The sequence below is a fragment of the Callospermophilus lateralis genome, unplaced genomic scaffold (assembly GCF_048772815.1).
Source record: "Callospermophilus lateralis isolate mCalLat2 unplaced genomic scaffold, mCalLat2.hap1 Scaffold_182, whole genome shotgun sequence".
Classification (NCBI taxonomy): Eukaryota; Metazoa; Chordata; class Mammalia; order Rodentia; family Sciuridae; genus Callospermophilus; species Callospermophilus lateralis.
In genome coordinates, this window is record NW_027512854.1 from 608,223 (window position 1) to 631,104 (window position 22,882).

The window sequence follows — 22,882 nt, forward strand, 5'->3', positions numbered from 1 at the left end:
AAAAACTGTAATTCATATAGATCCACTGTAAGTTGAATATCTTCACTTGAGTAACATTTTAATCATTTTGTTAAAAACTGAATATATCATAAAAACCTGCATGTGGACATGTATAGCAGTTTTATTTATAATTGCCAAAATTTGGAAGTAGCTAAGATATCCCCAGAAGTTGAATAAATAAACAGATACATCCAGACAATGGAATATTATTCAATGTTTAAAAGAATTGGGCTTCAAGTCATAAAAAGACATGGAGAAAACATAAATGCACCTTGGTAAGTGAAAGAAGTCAATATACAAAGGGTATAGATTGTATATTTCCAATTCCAGAACATTCTAGAAATGGCAAAACCATGAAAAGAGTAAAAACATCAGTAGTGCCAGACTCTGGGGAGTGAGAAATGGGCAAAAAGCAAAGTGGATTTTGGAACAGTGAAGATACTTTGTATGATACAATAATGGTAGATACATGTCAACCTGAATCTGTCCAAACCACAAAATGTACCACATGATAAGTAAACCCTGTGGGAAATGATGCATTCTGGGAGATAATGATGTGCCAATGCAAGTTCATGAACTAGAATAATTGCACCAGCTTGGTGAGAGATGATAGGAGATTATGCATATGTGAAAGTTGGGATAAATCACTATGCTTTTCTTCATTTTCTTGTGAACCAAAAACTGGTCTATAAAACTAAAATCTCTTTTTAAAGTAACCCCAAATTTATCATTCTTTTTTCCCAACAGTTATGTGTTAGGGTCCTGACTTTATTTCATATAGCATACAATTCAGTAGATTGATATTAAGTAAATTATTAAAAATACAGGGTACTGTAGAATTGATTTGGAAGGCCTAATATTGTTTTGGGGTTGATCAAGGCTACAGTGATCACTAAAAAGAGAAAATTTTAAGTGACATATGTGGAAGGGAAATGGTTTTGGAACAATTCAGATAGTTTCCTAAATGGCAATATCTTCCAAAGAAAGAAAAAAAATGGGCACAGGTGAAGCAGAGCACCACTTACATTTTTTTTCTATGAAAATATGAGAATGGTCTACCAATTTTATTTCTCTTATCTATTCTGTTTATTAAATATATTTAATCTTTAGTCTACCTTTAGGATAGGTTTTATAGTTTCTCAACATGAATCTTCTGCTCAAACTAAATTGGTTTGTCTCCTCTTGTCTACGTACTTTTCTGGTAGGTTTGTTTATAGAATCCAAGTTATTCAAATAAACTGGATGCCTCCAAATTTACCTATCTTAATCTGATAAATCCTCAAGCTATAGGTGAAATCTCATATCTTTATAAAGATTTCCTTGATGAGGCCAACTAGCATTGCTAAACTACTCTTCTTAACTGGTGCTGACAATATTTTTCTACATTTATTTGAAAATTGATTATGCACCATCTAATGTTCTTTCCAATGTTGGACTCTTTTAACACTTTAAATTATTTTTGTATTTACTTTTCACATGTTTATGGTATCTTTTTCTCAAGTGGATTTAAGCTACCTTAGAGTTATAACATGGAACTGTTCTTGTTCTGTTGCCCCTAACAGTATACCTTAAAAATAGTAGGTTATAAGCATATTTACTGATTTTAAATGAAAACACACAATTTGATTAATTAATAAAAATGCTTAGGTTTATTTTCTTACTTAACTTTAAATATCATATTATTAACTCAAACAAAAAAATATACAAGAAAGCTAATCATAAAATAATTGTCCTTTTTCAGTATAGAATGTGTTTACCATTGTAGTTCATCAATTAAATTTACATTTACTTTGTAAAATTCAGTAGAAAAGAGCACATTTATTTTTGTGTCAGAAAGTCATAATTGCACTTTCTTACATTGGTTTATTCCCATATATATTATACTTTTAAATAAAAAACTATATACTTAATCTTTCAAATGAAATTAGCCATTTCATTTGAAATGAAATGTAAAATTTGTGTAGTCCATAAATAGTAAACTGTTCTTACTTTCAATAATCTACTAGAGATATACCTATGGAATGAAAACACAAAATGAACATAAGAGAAAGGAAAAGTGTATGGTATATGCATCACATGTGTTAAGGTAACAAAAAAAACATGGTAGTAAGTTGTATTAGATTCATTTTTATTATTCAAATAATATCAGGCAAAGAAGTGTCTAACCATTAAAACATTATTTTTAATACTATGTAAATGCATTGCATTGTGTATTAAATGACTAAAACATATTTCATCACCTATCTCACAAACATACTATACATTTTATCACCAATTCTTCTATGTCCTTTTTCAAAGTTACTCTAGAACTTTAATATACCAACTCTGTATATAAGTCTACATGCAGTATATAAGCAAAGCTGGGAACAGTCCATGGATTCAAAGTGATTTGTACCAACATTAGATAAATAAACAAAGAAGGAAAGCATATTCAAAGAAGAAAAATATGAAAGAATAGAGGAAAGGAATCTGGGATATAGTGCAAATCAAAATGGCGAAGAATTGTTCATCATCTCTGAAATAGTCAAGTCTTGATCCATTCCAGAGGAACATATATTTTAGGCTTAGTTCATGCAGCTACTAAGGAAGGATGAAAAGACTACAGATGTGCCTATGAAGTCTATAAAAATGTAAATCTGTTTTGATAGTTTCCTTCACATTTTATAATACACATCTTATTTGAGAGATAGAATTTCATCTTTTTCTTGTGTAACATTAAAATGAATAAAAATTCTCCTAATGCCAAACCATAGTTCTTCTGGCCAACCTTTCCTAGGGAAGTGCTTGTTCTTTTGACATTCTGTCAGTGAAATATGAGGCGTCATGTTATGTCTTGACTGATGAATAATGATAAAGATGATGGCAAATCAATGCTGCATGTGAACTAACTTGTTAAAGGCCAAATACAAATATCAAATTACTAATAAAAAATACAATGAAGTTCAACACTAGCAAAAGCTTGCCAATCTCTAATTGCAATAACAAAGCAAAGCACCAGTTTTATACTTAATTACTATTCAATGCTTCCTAGCATCATGACTATAATAAAATGTATATATTTATAGTGAAGAACTAATACATTTTAACACTATTTTGTCTAACTGAAGATGCATATTGATGAGAGAGAACATTTAGCATTGTTACCATATTATTGAATTAACAATTAAATATTTTGTTTTTTGGAAAATGCTTTGATAACTTTTGGTATTTAGTATTGTAAGGAAAGACTGGTCCAAGAAATGGTTAGAAAGAAAATTGCTGATTTCTAAACACTTGGAAATTATACTAAAAATTGTAACAAAAACTAGAGACTATACTTTCCAGATCACAGTTTTTATCAGCTAGGAATTGTGCCTAAATCTACTCCTTTCGCACCTACCCACTTTCATCCTCTTATTTTACTGCCTTAGCATTTTTATATCATGATTTCTAGATCATATGCTATGATATCTTGTATGTGATCCACCTGCAATCTCATGTCCTTCAGCATCATGTTCTCCAATCCATCATCTGTATTCAAAAATCAGAATTTTCCTATGGCATTAAGGATTCAAGATGAAAACTAAGACTCCATGTCAGATGTTGTCATACAAAATGTAGGTTAAAGCTCATAAAACCGCATACAGAAGCCACCAATTGCTGAAGGATGCAGACAAGTAATTAAAATAAAGTGCTGAGGGTAGGGCATGGAAGCGGGTGGTACTGAATAGGGGCAACTAAGAGAAAAGCAGATACCTCTAACTAGAATAGGGCAGGGTTTCCAAAGGAAGACCAATGGAGCTATTTCTACTCTCATTTTCTCATCACACATAGTATTAATTTTAATTTTTTCTTTCTCCACAGAAATTTCTTTCCATTTGTTCAAATAGTGACCTTAGTATTGTTTCAATGCAGCTATTGATTAATGACCTATTTCTAGTACATAAGATCCATTAGATCAGAGACTTATTTCTTGTTCTCCTTTGTCCTTACTTTTTGCTCTATATCTGGCATCTAACAACCACCCAACTTGGCAATGTTCTTTATGAAGAAATGATTCAAGATTCACGGCAATATTCTCCAGCTATCAGCTTTTTGAAGACTTACCTGCTTACCTGGCATCTATGATTATTCCTTGGGGTAGACAAATTATTATTTTGTATACAAAATTCCCCAAGAGCTCATTGTACAAAATCGTGTGTGTCAGAGAGAAAAAGACAGAGACAGAGAGACAGAGAGATGGAGATGGATAAGTGTTGTGAAGGGGGTTACTATCTAGAATGTGCTTTCTATCTTCCCCTCTGGGTCACAGGTCAGTTTTCCCTAGTAATTGTACATTTATCTTGTGTCTCCTATGTCTCTTCCAAGTACAATGCTTAGCACTTATTATACTTGATAGAAATATTTGTGGATTAAATTATCTATTAGGATGTTAGAAATAAAAGTGTCATAATCTGTATATCTCTGTAAGTAGTATAACTGCAGAATCCTTGATGGATAGAAGTAAAAATTATCAAAAGCAAAAAAATAATTCTAAAGTTTCTGTACTTTGAATATGAAGAAAACCTCAAGCCTAAATTATGAAGTTTTCACACTAAAATATAAAAAGATTCTATAGAAGTTCTCATCTGTGAAATAGTCAACGTTAATTTCATGAATAGCAGACTACAACCTGAGTCTAATAATATTTCCTTTTTGGTAGTGTGAGGTTTGCACATTAGAAAACACGAAAATGTGAAGATTATATGCAAAGGAACAATATCAGCCTCAGCTTAGTAAGTTTAATTTGTTCTTTTTGCATTGACTTTAAATATGTTTTCATCACAAACAATTGAAATAAAACCTACAATATTCTTTGAAAAAAAAAAACCTAAAATAGAAGTAAATCTAATTCTGTGGTTAGTATTATTAACTGTTTAAGACCTAACCATTACTTTGAGCAAGAATGACTTTTTTTCAGCAAATACTAGGTAAAGTGATAAAAATTCAAAGGTAAATAAGGACTAAAATACATCCTAAATAGACTTCAAATATACATATGAATACATATACACATGCATGTAGATATATACATATACATGTATATGGTCAACAAATATAATTTACCTATTTAAAAAATCAAGTTGATATTATAGAAATCTTTAAAAAGGGATTTTTTAATATCATATATTTTGGATGAATATTTAAACAAATTAAAATCCCCTTAAGAAATAAGTTTTTGCTTTATATCTTGATATTCTGAAAATGATTTTGTCAAAAGATAAAAGTCTGCAATAGCATATGTTATTTCATTATCAAATTAGTATTTCCAATTCTACTGCTAGATAAAACAAATCAAGTGATAAGTTTAGTACTCACTTTGATGGAATTAGTTTTATTTTAATGAGTAACTGGCCTTATTATATTGTACATATATTTCAAGTAGACTCAACAAAAAAAGAAAATAGAAAGAATTCCAAATTACCCATAATTTTTGTGTGATTTGTGTTTTCAATTTTATGCTTATAAAGTTTTAATAGCATTGCTTTCTCTTCATATTCATCTTTTAAATTTCATTCCCTCATTTTGTGATGATTCTGTTAAAAATGCAGACTGTAAAATTCTGTGTGATAATCTTTTCTTATGGAATATTTATCTTTGCTCTTCCTTTTCTTTTGCAGTGCTGGGGATTGAACCCAGGGCCTCACACAGGCTAAGCAAGAGCTCCAACACTGAGCTACGCCTTCAGCCCTTATAGGTCTGCTATTTCTTTGCTCACAATTCATGTGAGACTAACACATTTATACCTTGAGGTAAATTAATTTCATATAAAAAATTTAATTTTTTTTAAGTTACGGAAAGAAATCATGTACCCTTAGCTGCCTATTTCATAGGTCAATATATTTCTAAAATATATAAATGATAATAATATGAACATATATGGGCACTATAATCCCAGGGAAATAAATAAAGTCCTTTGGAGGGAGAAAAAAACATACAAAAAATATGTGATGAGTGTGTGTGTGTGTGTGTGTATGTGTGTGATGTGTGTACATGTATACATACTATGTGTGTGTGTATATATATTTATATATATAATTCATGTTATATCTATACAGATGTGTGTGTATATATATATATATATATATATATATATATATATTATATAGGAAAATAATATTTTTGAAAGAAAACAAAAGCTATGACATAGAAAACAGTTATGAAAAGTACTCTGGGAACCTCAGAAGATTTAGAATGTAGATAGAATAAATGATAAGTACATACATATAATATTTTTTTGAACCAAGACAAGATTTAAATCTATCATTCAAATAAACTGATATATATATATATATATATATATATATATATATATATATATATATATTTCTAAGTAAAGAAAATTTATGCAAAGAAAAACTGTCTGTATTCTCTATTTTAGGTTACATAAAGGTCTAGTCAAAATAAACAGTGACCTAGGAATTATAAGGAAGACATAGGATTTATTCATACAGAAAAAGAGAATATATTCTTTTGACCTGTTTTTTTTCTTTCAAATAAAAAATTATCTGTGTCTGTGTTCAAAATCAATTAACACTTAAGCTTACAGAGGACACTAACTCTTGTTAGATGTTTCAAAAGAAAGAATCAGAAAACTGATCACATTTAAAGGTCCTCAAAGGAAATTTTCTAACTTAAAAAGGTTTTGTTACAGAGTGTGCATTGGCTTGAACCTCTTTTATTGTCCCTGCCCCCAAATTCCCATCAGAGCTGATGATTAAAGTTCTACCCACTTCCCAGGTCCCTACAATTATCCCATTGTGATGGCGCTCTACCGTGGTGTCCTGTTATGGCCAGACATCAAGTCATTAGAGAACTGCAAGGGATGATGAGGAAGATTATTTTAATTTCCTTTCAGCCCTTCTCAGGAGTGGCTCTTTAGTTCAAAGAGCCTTGGGTACTTGCTTTCAAACTAACAAGCAATATTATAAATGTAGGCTGCATTATCATGATTGCAGACAATCTGAGGCACTTGAAGGCCAAGGATTCACAGTCCTCAATATGTGCTGTTTTGTGTTTATCAGCTAAAAATACACGGACAGTGCAAACAGGAAAGAGGGAAAATGTAATGAACAGGGTGGGAGGGGAGCTAAGAAAGAACAAGAACTCAGGGCAAAAGAGAACAATAGAGAGTGGAATGCAAGCTGGGCCATTTTGTTGGTATATAAAATACCATTTACCCATTCTCTTGCTGTTCCACTCCATAGTGTTCCAGCTCTATGCCAGGAAGGGGTTGAACTGGGGGAGGAGGTAGAGGGACATTGGCCCAGGTTGATCCATTGTTTTTCTGTGGTTTAGAGGAGTTTTTATTTTTCCTCTTTTTTCCACCTTTCCCACCTGGAAATAATAATGCATTTATTTAGAGATGGTGAATATCAGAACGAACAGGCAATATCAGGTGGAAAGATGTATTTGTTTTCAAAATACCAGAATCGCTATGTTAGAGATGGTAATAGCTATAAACAATGAAATTATATAATCAGAAACACATTTTTATAAATCACTCAAAATGATATTGTTTCTTTCCCATTGCATTAACTGCAGAGCTGAATAAACCAAAAACATGGCTGCTGTATCAAAAGAACATTTATTGATTTATTCATGTCTGCTGCCTCCACGTTTTCACTGTTAGAGGAAATAATGGTCCATAACAAATTCTTTTAAATGTCAGATTTTAGTGCGTTTAAAATGCTCTTTTGCATAATCTCTCTCAGTGGAAAATACAGTGTCTAAGGATACAGGCTTAACTTTTCCATTAGAATTTGCTCAATTTAATTAATCCAGGAGAGTAACATTTTACTCTCAAAAGTCACTGATAAAAATAAATCAAGTAAAATCTGGAGAATACCTGTAAACCTCTCACAATGATACATTTCATACACTTTTTGACTAATAAATGGCACAATTACTTTTGCATATAGTGAGAATATTTCCCAGATGTTTTAACTATCACATTTTGTAAATTCCAAAAAGATGGAAAATTAAGGATAATATAGTAATCAGTTTCAGTACTATTTGTTACATGAATGAATTCATGCACAAATATTAGCAGAAAATAAATGAAGGGTGTATGAGCCATATCTGAGATTACACGATGCTTAATGAACTATAAAAATAAAATTCATCATCTGCATAGTGCTGTACTTTTTAAAATCAAGTAAATAAAGCTTTTTCATAAAAATGGACCTCAGTTGGATGCAGACTGAATACTTCATGAGCAAAATGAAAATGACCTTTCAGGGGTGACTCAGTAACTTCCAATAATTCCACCTCAACTTATAGCTAAATTTTAAGCATAGGATATTTGTAGCAGGGCTATCTAGCCATTTAGATCTCACTAAGAAGTCAATCCATCCTTTTTCTTCTACAACTGCTGAGTCAGATTATGCAATTTGGTAATAATGTATTTGAGTGCCAGAAAGTGATAAAACTCTTAAACTAGACACTACAGCCAATTATTGAGTTGTGTACATTTTCCACATAGGATACATAAATAAATATTTAAAAGAAGATCCCTACAAAAAAAGTGCTTTCAGCTTTCCTCTCACTTCTATTCTTTGACAGGACAAAAGATATTAAGAGGAGGGTAAGAAAGTGTCCTATGTTTAGTGAGTAAGAGTTTGGTTTCTGAGTTTGAAATTTAACTCCTCACTCAAAAGGTATTGCCTTAACTTACATACATGTAAAAGAAATATGAACTTATTCCACTTTTTTTTCTTTGGTACTTGGGATTGGACCCAGGAATGTTTTACCATTGAGCCACATCCCCAGCCCTTTTAGTTTTTATTTTGTGACAAGATCTTGCTAAGTTGTGTAAGGCCTTGGTAAGTTGCTGAGGCTGGACTCAAAATTTGTGATCCTCCTGAGTTGTTGGGATTATAGGCATGCAAAAGTTACTACTTCCTTGAGTTGTCATGAGGATTATAAGATATATTGTATAGGAAGTGCTCAGATGCACAGAAAAACTCAATAAATGCCAATCATAATTGCTTTCTCCTGTCTTCTCTTCCTCATAGCAAAACCAGTTTCACTTGTTTTCTGAAGTCTTACTTTTCAGAAAAGGCCTCATATTCAGAATAAAAATAATAATATGCTTGCTCGGTTATAAGTATGTAATTTTTGTTTTTAAGGTAAATGAACCTCAATTCCTCATTTCCTTAACCCACCAATCACTAAGGTCTATTTCCTTTTTACAGTATCAGAACTATATTTCAATGATTGAGAGAAGAATGCTTGAGCTATTTGTTCTTCCTGATCACTCCCTTTCAACTTTATGTATGCACAATCCTAATCACATTCTACAGCATTTTAGAAATGTCATTTGAATCTCACCTGAACAAAGTGCCTAAGAAAGAAGTTCCTACACCTCCGTATTCTAGATGATGACACTAAGGCTCTGAATGTTATGTGATTCACTTTCACATAGCAAGAGAACAATCAGATTTACTACTGAGCAGCTTAACTTGAAAATATTTCTAGAGCTCTGAACCTCATTGTTGAAGCCCTTGCTCAGGTTCAAGAAAGCTACTCATTATTATGCTTCCAAACAACAACAGGCTTTTAAATGTGTTCTGGAAATAGCTGAAGCACAGAGAGAATTACTGTGGACTTTACAACCAACACTTATTTTTCCCCTGTTCTGGATAAATATCTGTTCTTTCATTTGATCAGTCTGGGTAGGACTATTATTCATCAACACATGCATCTTAGGACGTCTTAACAACACTTTGAGATGGAGGTGAGCTTGATATAACTGACAAATGTTAAAATCTCTTGAGATCTGAATCTTTAGAGAAGCAAGCCACAGTCTGCTGCTTCACCTTGAACCCTGTATCATCTGAAGGCCAGAGTACCTAAATTATGTTTTAACGAAGCAGATATTGATGCCTTGTAAACATATTTGACCCTTTTCTCTTAAAATAAAAATGTAAATAGTTGGATAGTTAAAGCTTAAAAAATGACTTCTCTGTAAAAAAAAAATAAATCATAAAAGCAATTCATTTTAAAATTAAACATATGGTCTATTTTTAAAAAAATATTAAAAGATTTAGCTATTGTTACCAATATTTTATATTATATACACATACAACTATGATTTAAAATACTATTTTAAAACATCTGAGTTTTATTGTATAGTTTTTACTGGTTGGATATTTAACAAGAAGTACTCAGAACTTACATATTGAATGCATTATAAAAGTGTTTCAAAGAGGGTAAGAAGTTCACTCAAATAATTCAGAAATGCCCAATTTTCTTTGTCACTGTGATTATTTTAAATTGGTTACACCAATGTGCACAGATTTAAAAAATCCCATAATATATGATTAGCTAGCCACGGGGCAGTTAATTCTTAGATTTGGCCCCTAGGAAACATAGCTATAAATAAAAAGAATTAAACAAAAGTGTAACATTAAACTCAATTAGACTAAACTGTAAAAGGAATAATCACCTCACTCTTACCTACTAAAAAATGCTTTCTATCACCAATTCAAGTAATCCTGTATTCAAATGTAGATGAAGTAGTTAATATAATTCCTGGATATATGTAAATGTCACTCAAGAGATTAATGGATTCAAACAGCAGCAAGCACCATTGTGAATCCTGTTCTGCTTTCAATTACTCAAAAGATAACTTTTAAATTTGGTGAAAATCAATCAATACAGAACATTTAATGAAAGATTTACAGGTCTTATGGAGTCCATGGCTTGCAATATGGAGATTTCTTTTCATATATTGCTTGATCTTTACATATATTTAATGAAATAAAAAGGAATATCCAACAAAATTACTTTTTAATTATTCAGAAAAATTGTGGGACTAATTATAAATAAATGCCCGCATAAATGACATAGAAGGTCATTCAAAACATTCCCTTATATTATTAAGCCAGTTTAAATTCATAACAGATGTTTAAAATTTTCTGAATTCTATAATGTACCTAATCCTACCAATAGGCAAGAAGAGCAAATGACTCATTTTGGAGGGAAGAGAGAGCATTAACATTTTCATTCTGAGAAGGTTCCATCTCCTGAGGAAAAGTAATTTAGTAAATGTAACACTAATGATAAGAAAAAGTTAACTCTTCATAGTCTTGATGCCTTGGAGACTGCACAGTATCATAGTACACTATAATCCTTTATTATTAATATGTAATTTTAAAAAAACCAAACAGAAACTCCATAAAAACAATTAGCATATAATTAAGCATATTAAGTAAGTGGAGTCAGGAACCAGTCAGAAGTAGGCAGAAAAAGGCATGTGATGTAAATAGGTGGAATTTACAATGTCGTTAATACAATATCCTCACATACAAAGGGAGGATAACTCATTAGGATAGGAATATATTTCTATCCAATAAAATGCGTTTTTCCTTACACTTGTTGGTTTAGCTGATATTTCTCAAATATATATTAAAAGTGACAGCATAAAATAGTTATTGTTATCAAATATTGTATTTTTTGAAGTAAAAATTAATAATTTCACATATTAACATTCATATTTAGCATAGTAATCATTGCATTGATAACTATTACATAATATTTGAGAGGTTGTCCTAAAATAGGAAGTTATATCATTGGCATCCTGATATGAAATCATCTCTGAGATTATTTTCATTTCAGTTGAATTTATCTTTTGATATCAATGACCTGGAGTTAACTTTCATGCATGATCTTTTTATTATAAAGTTCTTTGGACTCATATATTTGGTTCAAGATGGAATGAACTCATCTTCTCTTTAAGGAATAGTAATTAGTAAAATGGCACTATTTTTCTTTCAATACATTATTGTGCAGTTAGTACGTAAGTGATGACAATGATTTTTATTGCCCACCCCCACCAAGGCATAATTTCACCAGGATCAAATGTTATTGTCATTTGAAAGATAAATGCCTGACAGTGGCTTGCGATTCAATATTTCATCATCAGTTGTTAGGGAACACAGGTCATATGCTGGTGACAAACAAATATTTCTCCTTACTGTGATGAGACCAACCTGAGAGACTGCCACTCCTTTCTGAGCTGTTGTGAGAGCTGGTGGTGCTGAAATCCTGTGACTGGTTGTGTGGCATTCTATTAGACAATCCCTCAGCCAATCGGTAGTCAGGGATGTAAAGTAAGGCTAAGGGTTAAAGTCAGAGGTCATAGTGCCATCATGTGATTAGTTCACAGCACAAGCCCATGCAGAACATGCAGTTAGCAACTCAGAAGCGGATGTCATGGGAGAGTGGAGGAATGACTCCTCTAGCCTGTCCTAATGGAAGTACAGATGGATTGCTGATCACTATATTGAAAAACAGCTGAAAGGATGAACCCGATTGGTGTTGGTGTGTGGTAGCGGCGGTGGAGGCAGTGGCGGTGGTGGTAGGAATTGTTCAAGGTACTGAATACATGCCAGTATGTTTTTTTTAGTTTAGGTAGTGAACCTGGTAATGCATCACTGAATTGAACAACAAATACTAATTTCTATCTCATGCACAAATGACATGAAGTTAACTTCTCAGGACAGAAGAATGTGACTCACCATTGTTACCTTTGTTCTGTTCAGGCAGAGAATAACCAAATCCCATCAGATCTGTTTTTTGCTGAATTGAGCTTTTCCACTGTGGATCAGGCAGATCGACAGCCAATTCATGGATGCTATTGGAATGCAAGATCTGTGTCGTGGCATATGGGGTAGCCTGTGTTATTTGGCTGGAACTGTTGTAAGTGGTTTTGGTAGTGAAGTCAATGCTGCTATAAATGGCTCCATATGAGAGCATCTTTGCTGTTTTATCCCCTTGGCCTGGAACTGGTGGCAGCAAATCCGTGATGAACATAGGGAAATGAAACAATTTAATGACACACAGGAAGCCCAAAACTATGAGAATTGAAGATGAAAAATAAATGTGTCATGCCACACGTTTGCATTTCAGCTGAGATGGGCTTCATGAACCAATGAAGGGTAGATGATATACAACCATCGCCAAGCTATCAACCTCAGTGACAGGCAGGCCTACTGCTCGTCCTTCACGTCTCACTGCTTAACACATCCCTTCCCCCATTTCCTCTAACCAGGAATGAAAAATTTGGGATATTTCACTACTGAAACATGCTTTCAGTTGTTCACTATGTTTTAGAATCAAGGAAAGTGGTAGCAAGATACAGCAGCAATGAACAGAGGGAATCTACAAATTGTGCCTGAAAACAGCTCTTTCCACTTCATCCCCAAAGATATGGAATATGGCTGCTAAATAGTTGTAAAAATTTCCAAAATTATACGACCCTGATTTTGAAATCCATTTTTCTGAAGTTTTTACTTGACATTTATGTGATCTGATTTTATAACTGCAGAAATGGAGAACTGATGGTAAAAAATGTGTTCTTTTTTTCTTGCATAACAAAGGAAAATTTTCATGAATAAGTCATTTCCATAATATAGCAGGATTTAACTATAGAAAAAGCAACATTAGTGATCAGTGAGTTTAATTTATGCTATCAACACTTAGAAGTGGAGAATTACAGTTTCACGTTGTAATACAGCAAGAGTAAAATTAAACTTCAGGAACAACACTGAATATCAATCGGTCCATTTATCATTTTGGTATGCTGAATTATCTTTACAGGATGCTTTATAATTCAGATCTGCCACCTCGCTCCTGAGCTCTTTTCCCTTTTCAGAAGAAAGACACTACGTGAATCTAAAAGAGAAATCACTAACTCTAGTATTAATCATGTACAGTTAAGATAAATCTAATTATAGTGCAGTCCTGAATAATGTATGTTCTGAAAATATCACTTCATAGGACTTGAGGTCATGAAACCACTTGATCTCTTCATTATAAGACATTTCAACTGTCTTTAAAACTTTTAGATTTGATAATGCCCATAGTACTTGAAATAAAAGTGCTTACAGAAGTATTAGCTTTTCTTTGGAATTTTATAAATACTAAAAAAAAATCTTCATTAACAACAGTGACAAGAAATTTATAATATATTGTGTACAGTGTGCAATTTCACTCTTTCTGAAGTTTTGAAAGTCTGGAATACCAACCTGTTTTACAAATATGTGGATGTTTATTGAAGTAAAGATTTTAAAGGCATCTCAGTGAGACTGTTACACATATTCACATTTTAAATTATGCTAGGTTGCATAAGCAAGAAATTGTTTCTGGATTTCAGAATATCAAAATTGTTTTTCTGTCATTATTTATTTGTGATTAATAATTATAGAATCTGATTTTAAGAAGCATTGTTCATTCTCAAGTATTAGTATCATTTTTTTTAATTCTCAGAACCTTGAATATTTAAGACTATATCAAAAATTGGCAAAAAATCCCCACCAGATCTTTTTTTTTTTGCATAAGTTTTTGGGCTCTCTCCACCTATCTCTCACTGCTGAATATTTGAATATTAATTGAATAGAAATGTTTCTCCTATGTGGACCTCAGTTTCTCATATCTTGAACTTAAGGTTCTCCAGAGTCCCTTCAGTTACATGTTATTGAAAGGGTTCTGTGCTCAAACAATTAAAAAATGGAACAATATTGTCCAAGAATATAATTCTACATAATATTACTAACAATTAAACACTAAAGTTATGGCTCTGGAAATAGAGTATCTCTCTGTCTCTGCTAGATGAAATTATAGTCAGCCTTCCAGCCTAAGTGCTTCTATATTGATTTTTGGGCTGCATGTATTGTCTTCAAATATTATTTGATCACTCCCACATTTTCAAAAACTAAATTAAATTATATCCAACACTGAAACATTGGAGGATCACACATGAATATCTGTATGTGGAGGAGAATCTTATAACACGAAATACTCTGGAACTCTGGACTAGCCCTCCATTCAACAAGCTGGCTCTGAATAAGTGCGGCCATCATTAGGAAGGACTTTTCATTTAATATTTCTTGCTGTCCCCGCCAACCTTAATGCTGTCTGACTGGCACTTGTTAACATTTGTTTTGGAAACCTATGAATTCGAGAAACCTTGACTCCAGTTTGGATTAGTGGTGCAGCTTTTGAGTACCTTGGCTTTATTTGTATTCATGGATTTATTTTATTTTTGCCCAATGTAATTATTTGTATGAAGGACTGCCTTCCTCATGGCATCATAAGTTACTTGAGAACAGGAGCCTATTGGATTTATGCTTTCATTACCATAATTCCTCACCTACTGTTATGAGAGTAAGCACTTGCTGATGGAATGTTTAAATGCATTTCTCATAGTTTGCATTGGTAAAATGCAAAATTATGAGATAATTAATTTTTTCATTTTTCAAAATATGATTTTCATTACATTCATATATTGATATTCTATTTGTAAAGGGAAAATGTCAGTATCCATGCTTATTTTTCTAAGTGAATGTGGTTATAAAATCATACATATGAACCCAACTTCAGACTACACAGCAGTATAAATAAAATAGCAGAGGCATTAAAAATCTACCAGAGGTGCATTCTATATCCACTTCTCAAATTATCTTGCTTAACTCTAGTCTCTTGACTTTAAACATGTAAATATGTTTATGTATTTCATAATTATGCAAAAGACATAAATTTAAATATACAAAAATGTCCTACAGTATTTCTGGCACAAGTGTTTAAATGACTATCAAATTGAAAAGAGAGTGGGTAGAAACTGGAAAAACTTTGTCTTGGCCTTGATATTCATGCCATAAAAATAAGGTACAAATGGAAGAAAAACCCTGCATTCTACCTTCAGTTAAATTGGACTAAGATATTTTAGATGTTAATTTAGCTTGCTAGCCAACAGAAAAAGAAAATGTTTTCTCCATCTGAGGCATGTATCTCTTGATACAAAGATAGAACCTTGTGATGTTCTAATACAAAGTGTAAAATAGGAAGTTATTATTGACTGATAAAAACTTTGGGAACAGAATTCCTTTAGGCAAAAATCAGTCTGCATTTTAGGGGAAAGATGATCTGTTTCCTTGGTTGGGAATACTCAGACACACAAACTTCCCAGGCGACAGTAAAGGCATACAGAGAGAAAGCAGGAAGTCAAAGAAACTTACAGCTTTCTTTGTATTTTCTCATTTAATCTGATACCTTTGGGAGTTGATTATGCAGTTAAGCTCTGTGTGAAAACTATATATTGTCATCCATTTAATTCTTATTACACACCTACGAGGTAGGCATGGTTATCTTTATATTTTATTTTCAAGAAGGAAAAGGAGTTAATTGAAATGATATTCATAGAAATCAGGCTTATGAAATACTTAGTAACTTTATAATTTGAGGTATTACTTTATATGCAAATACATTGTTAATCCATCTTGAAGAGAAAATGCAAGGATCCATAATTACTCCAATTTTTTAAAAAAATTTTTTTAGTTGTAGGTGGACACAATGCCTTTATTTTTATTTATTGATTTTTATGTAGTGCTGCGGATGGAACCCTATGTCTCACCCATACTAGGTGAGCACTCTACCACAGAGCCACAGGCCCAGCCCTTCTTTTTAAGTGTATATGCTTATATAGTCATACATGTGAAATCCACTGCAGCTTTTAGTAGAACTGGAACAGTTTAGCACAGCCCTGGGTCTTCCGAATTAATTCTCCAAGTGTGGAAATCTTCTAGTGTGTCTATCTAAATTTGCTTTGCTTTACAAGAATCTCCGAATTCCTCACTCCAGTTTTCTACTTTTTCCATTCTCCACCCAGAAGAAGCCTGAATGATTTAAAAGTGTTTACATCTCAGCATTCTCCTCTTAAAAATTCACCAATAATTTCTGATTACCCTCTGGACAAAGTTTAAACTCTTAATGTGACTTAGAACATCTTTTCTTTCTTGTCCCTTTGTGCTTTCTAACATCGTTGAACTCAACCGTTAGGAAGTTCCGTCTTTCCCTTCCTTCTTATCCCCTCACCTACCCCCCCTTTGAGTGCTGGGTAATCAACTTAGGCCCCTGGTCATGCTGGAGAAGTCCTCTACCAATAAGCTACATCCACAGTCTCCTATTAATTTCTTAAAAAGGTTGAATGTCTGTCATTTTGTCTTTTAATTTTTTTCATTGTAGATGGACAACAATAATAACTTTATTATTTTGTTATTTTTAGGTTTGAACCCAGGGCCTCACATGTGCTAGGCAAAAGCTCTACCATTGAACCACAACCCCAGCCCAATGTCTCTCTTATTTCTAGTCTTTTATTTCTAGCAGCCTTTATTTCAGCCTTTTTTATCAGGGTACTGATAAGGCAGTTCAAGTCCATTTACTGTCTGCATAGTATTGTACCAGGAGAAAACTTATGTATAATTGCTGAGCCAATCAGGGAATTCTCTACTCCTCTCATCTTTATCTAAACTAACCTATCCAATTGACCAGAAGAAAAAGTGCATTTGGGAGGAAGCAGTCATTATTTATATTAGATACAACTCTGTCTCTTTAGAAAAACCTATGGAGGGGAGTTTAGCGTGAAATTTTGGAGGTTTTATCGTGTCAGCCACTTTGCACTGTTTTATCTTTGCTTTGGAATAGCAATTAATGATTGTAGAATAGAAAGTTCTCTCTGAACATGCCACCCCATCTAGTTAACTGTCTTCCTCACATGAAATAAAATGGGGTAAAGGATGATCACTATTTATACCAATATTATATTCTTTCTGACTGCCATAGTGCCAGGTACACAGGAGGTACTCAATAAATACATGTTGAATAAGATTTTGAAAAATGAAGTATTTGTTCCAAAAGCATAAACCCTAATTAACAGTATATTCCCTGATTTTAGTTACCTTGTACTGATATTCCTAAAAACAAAATGTATTATGGATACTTCCACATTAATAATGACCTTCTTTACTTTATTTTTTAAGGTATTATAGACACACTAATTTTATAATAAAATATTTTGGAAACATACAGCAATATTAATATATGTGCTTTATTCTTTTAACTATGGAAGAAATACTCTCCATCTCTTAAAAATATCTGGAAAATGAAAACAGAATCAAAAACAAAATTAAAAACAACATTATTTCGAAAAATACAACTTACCTCCACGCCCAAAATTTCCAATTTCATTTGGTCCACTATTGCTGTTGTTCACTGGCAAGGTTGTGGCTGGCCATGAATCATCAAGCCATGGATAGCTGGGATCACCCGCATTTAGAAGGCCTGGGCGGCTACAACAGAAATGAAAAGGAAATCAGACTATGGAGCTCAATGAAAGATTTTGATGCCTGTCTCATGCACTAGAAAGGATTAAGGAATTTAAAAAGATTTTAATTGAATTTAGAATTAAAATGTGTAGGCTCTCAAAATTAAAGAACTTTGGCAATTCATTAAGGCTATATATAGATCAACCCTGTCAGTGGAAGAAGTCTCTTTGCCTGGGATCCTGTCAAACTCCACAAGAAATCAGACTTCTGCCCTGAAACTGGTGGGAATTGGCCATAGTAGTAACCCCACACGAGGTTTGATGATAAATTGACACCTCAAGGGAACAATCTTTCAGAATGGCTTCTTGGTATTAGCCATTTCCAGGACTTTGGGTTATTTTGCTCCCAGTAACTGCAGTCCCAACATGAATCTGTCCTCTCTAGCCTGTCACCCTTATTGTGAGCCTTCATGTTTGATTTAGAGGCAAAGAACTTGAAAGAAATTAATGAACAGTACTTATACTGTTCCATCAATAGCACATTTCCAATTTCTTTAAATGGAAAAATATCAGGGGGCTATTAAGTGTTTTTCTGAAGGCAATAAAAGACACCTGTGATCTGCTCCAGCATGTGAGTATAGTCTACAAGGAAAATTTCCTTCACATCATATTTAATAAAGAATTCCGTTCTTTAATGTTAAAATGGGATTTTGATTCCTTTCCAAGTTATTAACATATTTACAAAGAAATAGAACATCTATAATCATTGTACCTTTTTGTTGTTGTTGTTGATAGACCCCTTCTGGTATAATACCTAAGAGAAACATGTGTTTCTATGGGAACTGCAATAAGAAGATTCAACTGCTTCCTTGCTACATCCACTAGTTCTCATTAGACTTAATCTCTTTTTGCTAAAATATTGATTAAATGGGAGATTGGAAGTTATTACCAGAGCCTAATTACAATCTCCATATTGGCAAAGGGAAAATAGATGAGGATATATGGGTTTGTTATCAGCTTTTATCAATTTCAATTGAGTATCCAAAGTTGTGGAATCCAGTCCTATCAATCTACAGCCTATTCATCATCCATGAATCATTTACTTTGTGATCGATTATATGTAATTGTTCACTCACAGCAATTTAGTGTGAGCCAATAAGGAGTCTTAAACAACAGCAACTTCATTTGCTAATGTCTAATTAATGCAGTAAACATCCTGCTAACAAATGAACACATTCCTTGTGATATTTACCACTAATTTCTTCAGGGGCATCTGGGAGATATGAAACATCTGGACTTGATTCCTCTAAAGTGCACAACAGATAGATCATTAAACCTAGTAGTAAGCCATTTAACTCCTCCTAGAATTCTCAGACTTATAAGTGATCATTTATCACAATAATAGCTTCTTACTACAGAGTTTTTCTAGTCCTGATTAAAAATACTAATAAAGAATCTCCTTAGCATACCTTCCATTGCTCATTATTCCTCCATCTCCTCTTTGAAATGTAACTGTAAAAAAAAAAACACAAAAAAACAGAAAGGGATGTACACACACAAGTTGTCAATATTAATTACAATTAATAACAACTCATATTGGACCTCAGTTTAGAACTAAGCCTATGGAAATTTTAACAAAATATAATTAACATAATTGTGCAGATAGTAAAAAGCAGTGGTTTGGCTCAGGGCAAAGTTATCACTTGCTCCAACTTTAATAGAATATTTCAAGTTTCTTCAAGTCAAAAGTATGGATAAATAAAAGTGACAATTTGGATTTAAACATCAAACACTATTATAAGTGGTGGACCTAGTAATCCTGGATGAGTGACACAGCATTAATGAAGAGTTATCAAATAAAACTGCTAATAATAACATATAACTGTCTTAATTAGAAGGCATAAAGCAAAATATATACTAGAAATTGAAACAGTAGGGTTTTAACAGGTAATGTCTTTCCAACAAGATAAGAAAAACAGGTAACTGTTATTACACATTGCTTATCATCACAGATCCTTTTAAATATGCTAATAGTTATTATGAATTGAATAGGTATAATTACAGTAGATGTAAACTGTAACTAATAGAGAATAGCATATTCATGAAAATAAAATTTTAACCAATTTATACTAAATAGACTCCAATTATATGTAATGATCACAAGTTAAAATTTTCTACAAAACTGTGTGACTTATTAACAATGTCCACTAGTATCTAATAGAACCAAGGTCAATGAAGCCACTCCCTCCACTCAATGTCTTCCACTCCACAAAGCTAACATTGAGCAAGTGGACTTCCAGGAACAGCCAAAGAATGTAAATATCAGTTGTGGGCCATCACCTTATCCCAAACTGTTTCAGCCAAATGTATTTAGACTTCAAAATGATTCATACCCGAGAAAGGTAATATACTTTTCATACTATAATGTTTGAAGTAGCAAATTGCACTCAAATTTATGTAATATTTGTCCAATGAAAACTGAATATGAATGATTATAAAGTCTAAAATAGCTTCACACTAGTTTGTATCAAGTTTTGCCACTAAATTATTTAACTAGAAAATTATGGACAAGGTATTTGTTAAGAAACTTACAGATTACAAAATTGCAATAAACTTGGAATTCTAAAATCAAATCAAAACAAAACAAACAGCAAGGGTCAGTTAAATCAATCCCTGGGAATGAAAGAAAAATACCATTTTTCACAGTTGTGAAAACAATACATCTTATCTTTGGAACAGAATAATTATGTCTATTAAAAGTTGTTGCTTGGTGACTAAAAGTGAAATTTACTAAAATTTTAATGAAAGAATTCATATTTCAAGTAAACAAGCATATTTCCACTCAAGATAGACAAATTGTTTGAATACTTTTTTATTTGAATGGTTCTCCAAAATTCTTCTGCTTTTCAAGTTTGAGCTATTAAATATGATAACTCTTTAAATTTTGTAAGTTTCCAAGCACTGTTTCCTAGGCCCATATGAAAGGTCATCTAGTAACATTACTTTTCATGACACTACCAGGAAATATGAACATAATTCCAAGGGTCCATCAGGATTTCAAGACAGTAAAATAAATAAGGGCCTTCAAACTGGGATCTGAAATATACAACCTTATCATTTTTTCAGGTAACACCTCAAATGCATTGTAAATCAATCCTGACAAAACCTTAACATCTGCCCAGAATTGGCAGTAGATAGCTCCGCAGAGATGATGAAAAAATACTGATCACTACAGAGTGACTTCAGGGCTGGGAGTCATGAATCAGCAGTGCAACTGTATCACATTGTGCCTCTTATTAATTGCTTAGAACACAAAAGAATTAATCTGAAACAATTAATGCAAAAAAATTGAGCACTAGAGGTATTCAATAAAGGCCTGATTAGGACACACACATGTAAAAATGCATTTTCACAATGTGAAAGTGGTACAGCTAATTAGCTTTCCATCTGATGTGACTTTCCAGTTATGTGGCACTTTAATGGAATATCAAGTGATTGTTTTACTCTGCCAAAAGGGAGTTAAGATAATGCTGTGAACATCATTGCAAATATGCAAATAAGCAGGTTCTGATGGGCTGCATCTCAAAAATGTGCTGTTTAAGAGATATGTGAGATGCCACATAGTTCTCCCTAATTTAGATGACTTTTATTTCATCATCCAAAATTTCTGATACTGCCATAGGAATAAAGTATAGCAAAGCAAAGAAAAGAAGCTGAAGCAGAGTCTCAAAAAATTGCGTTGTACTTAACTCTATGAGATAACCAATGGCATATTTTCATCAAATGTGAAGTTTAAAGTAGTATGACATAACACTCAAAATACTATCAAAATATATCATTTATTAAGGTTAATTTGCAGATGTGCTAGAATATAGACCACATGGGATGGTCCATATCTGCCAGTTGAGAGCTAAATTTGGAAGCAAAATAATTAATTTCAAAGCATTTCACATTCAGTATTCAGGACATATCCATTTTATTTGTGTCCTAGTTGTCATTAACACGTGTTTCTCAAAGGATTCTAGACTGCTAATAGTTTGTCAAATATTCTATAATGTCATTCATCTCTATCTCTGCATGCCCGCTAACATAGGAAAAACTTCACAGAACATTATGTGAATGCCTGAATAACTTAAAATGGGCTCCATAAAATTTAGTATACACAGGAATCTTTCATTTTGCATTTTTCTGTCACAGAAGAAGGAGGTGGACGAGGAAAAGAGGAAGAAGGAAAGTAGAGTAGGAGGAGGAAGAGAACACAAACACATATTTTCTCTTACTGACACTGGTTAGCTGTGTTTTTAAAGTGAGGGAAGAAAGGGGACATCTTTTCACACTTCTTTTTTTAATGTTTTGCTTCAAAATATTTAGATTAAGTTCATTTTGAAAAGTAGAACAAGAGTAACTTAGTCTATAAGGCCATCAAAGGAGATTACAAATTAGAATGAACAACTAAAACTTCTAAAATGGAAATAATATATAGCATTTTGATGAATGTTTGTGTGTATATAAACATGCAAGTGTGTGTGTGTGTGTGTGTGTGTGTGTGTGTGTGTACGGGCATGTGTAACATAAAAAAAAATGCCATTGCATACTACAAGCTATTTTGAGGTAGTCCTCATTTATAAGAAAAGTTTAACTTGAAGGTGAAAGAAAGTGGGGTGAGGGGGTGATAGATCGTTGGTGAATAATCTTTTCCTTGTTAATTTTTTTATAATTTTGAAATCACAGTGCAGTAACTTTGTACTAATCAGAAAT

At 32.6% G+C, this 22,882-nt stretch overlaps 1 protein-coding gene across 1 annotated transcript in view; it reads right to left on the reverse strand.

Moving 5' to 3' along the window:
* The window catches only part of LOC143386920 (roundabout homolog 2-like), a 47,277-nt gene extending 26,143 nt beyond the window's left edge, over positions 1–21,134 (reverse strand). Inside the window, 6 exon segments of the mRNA XM_077108171.1 lie at positions 7,200–7,356; positions 12,015–12,140; positions 12,543–12,826; positions 18,024–18,149; positions 19,594–19,636; positions 21,128–21,134. Coding sequence (XP_076964286.1) covers positions 7,200–7,356; positions 12,015–12,140; positions 12,543–12,826; positions 18,024–18,149; positions 19,594–19,636; positions 21,128–21,134 — 743 coding nt within the window.
* Positions 21,135–22,882: the final 1,748 nt, after the last annotated feature.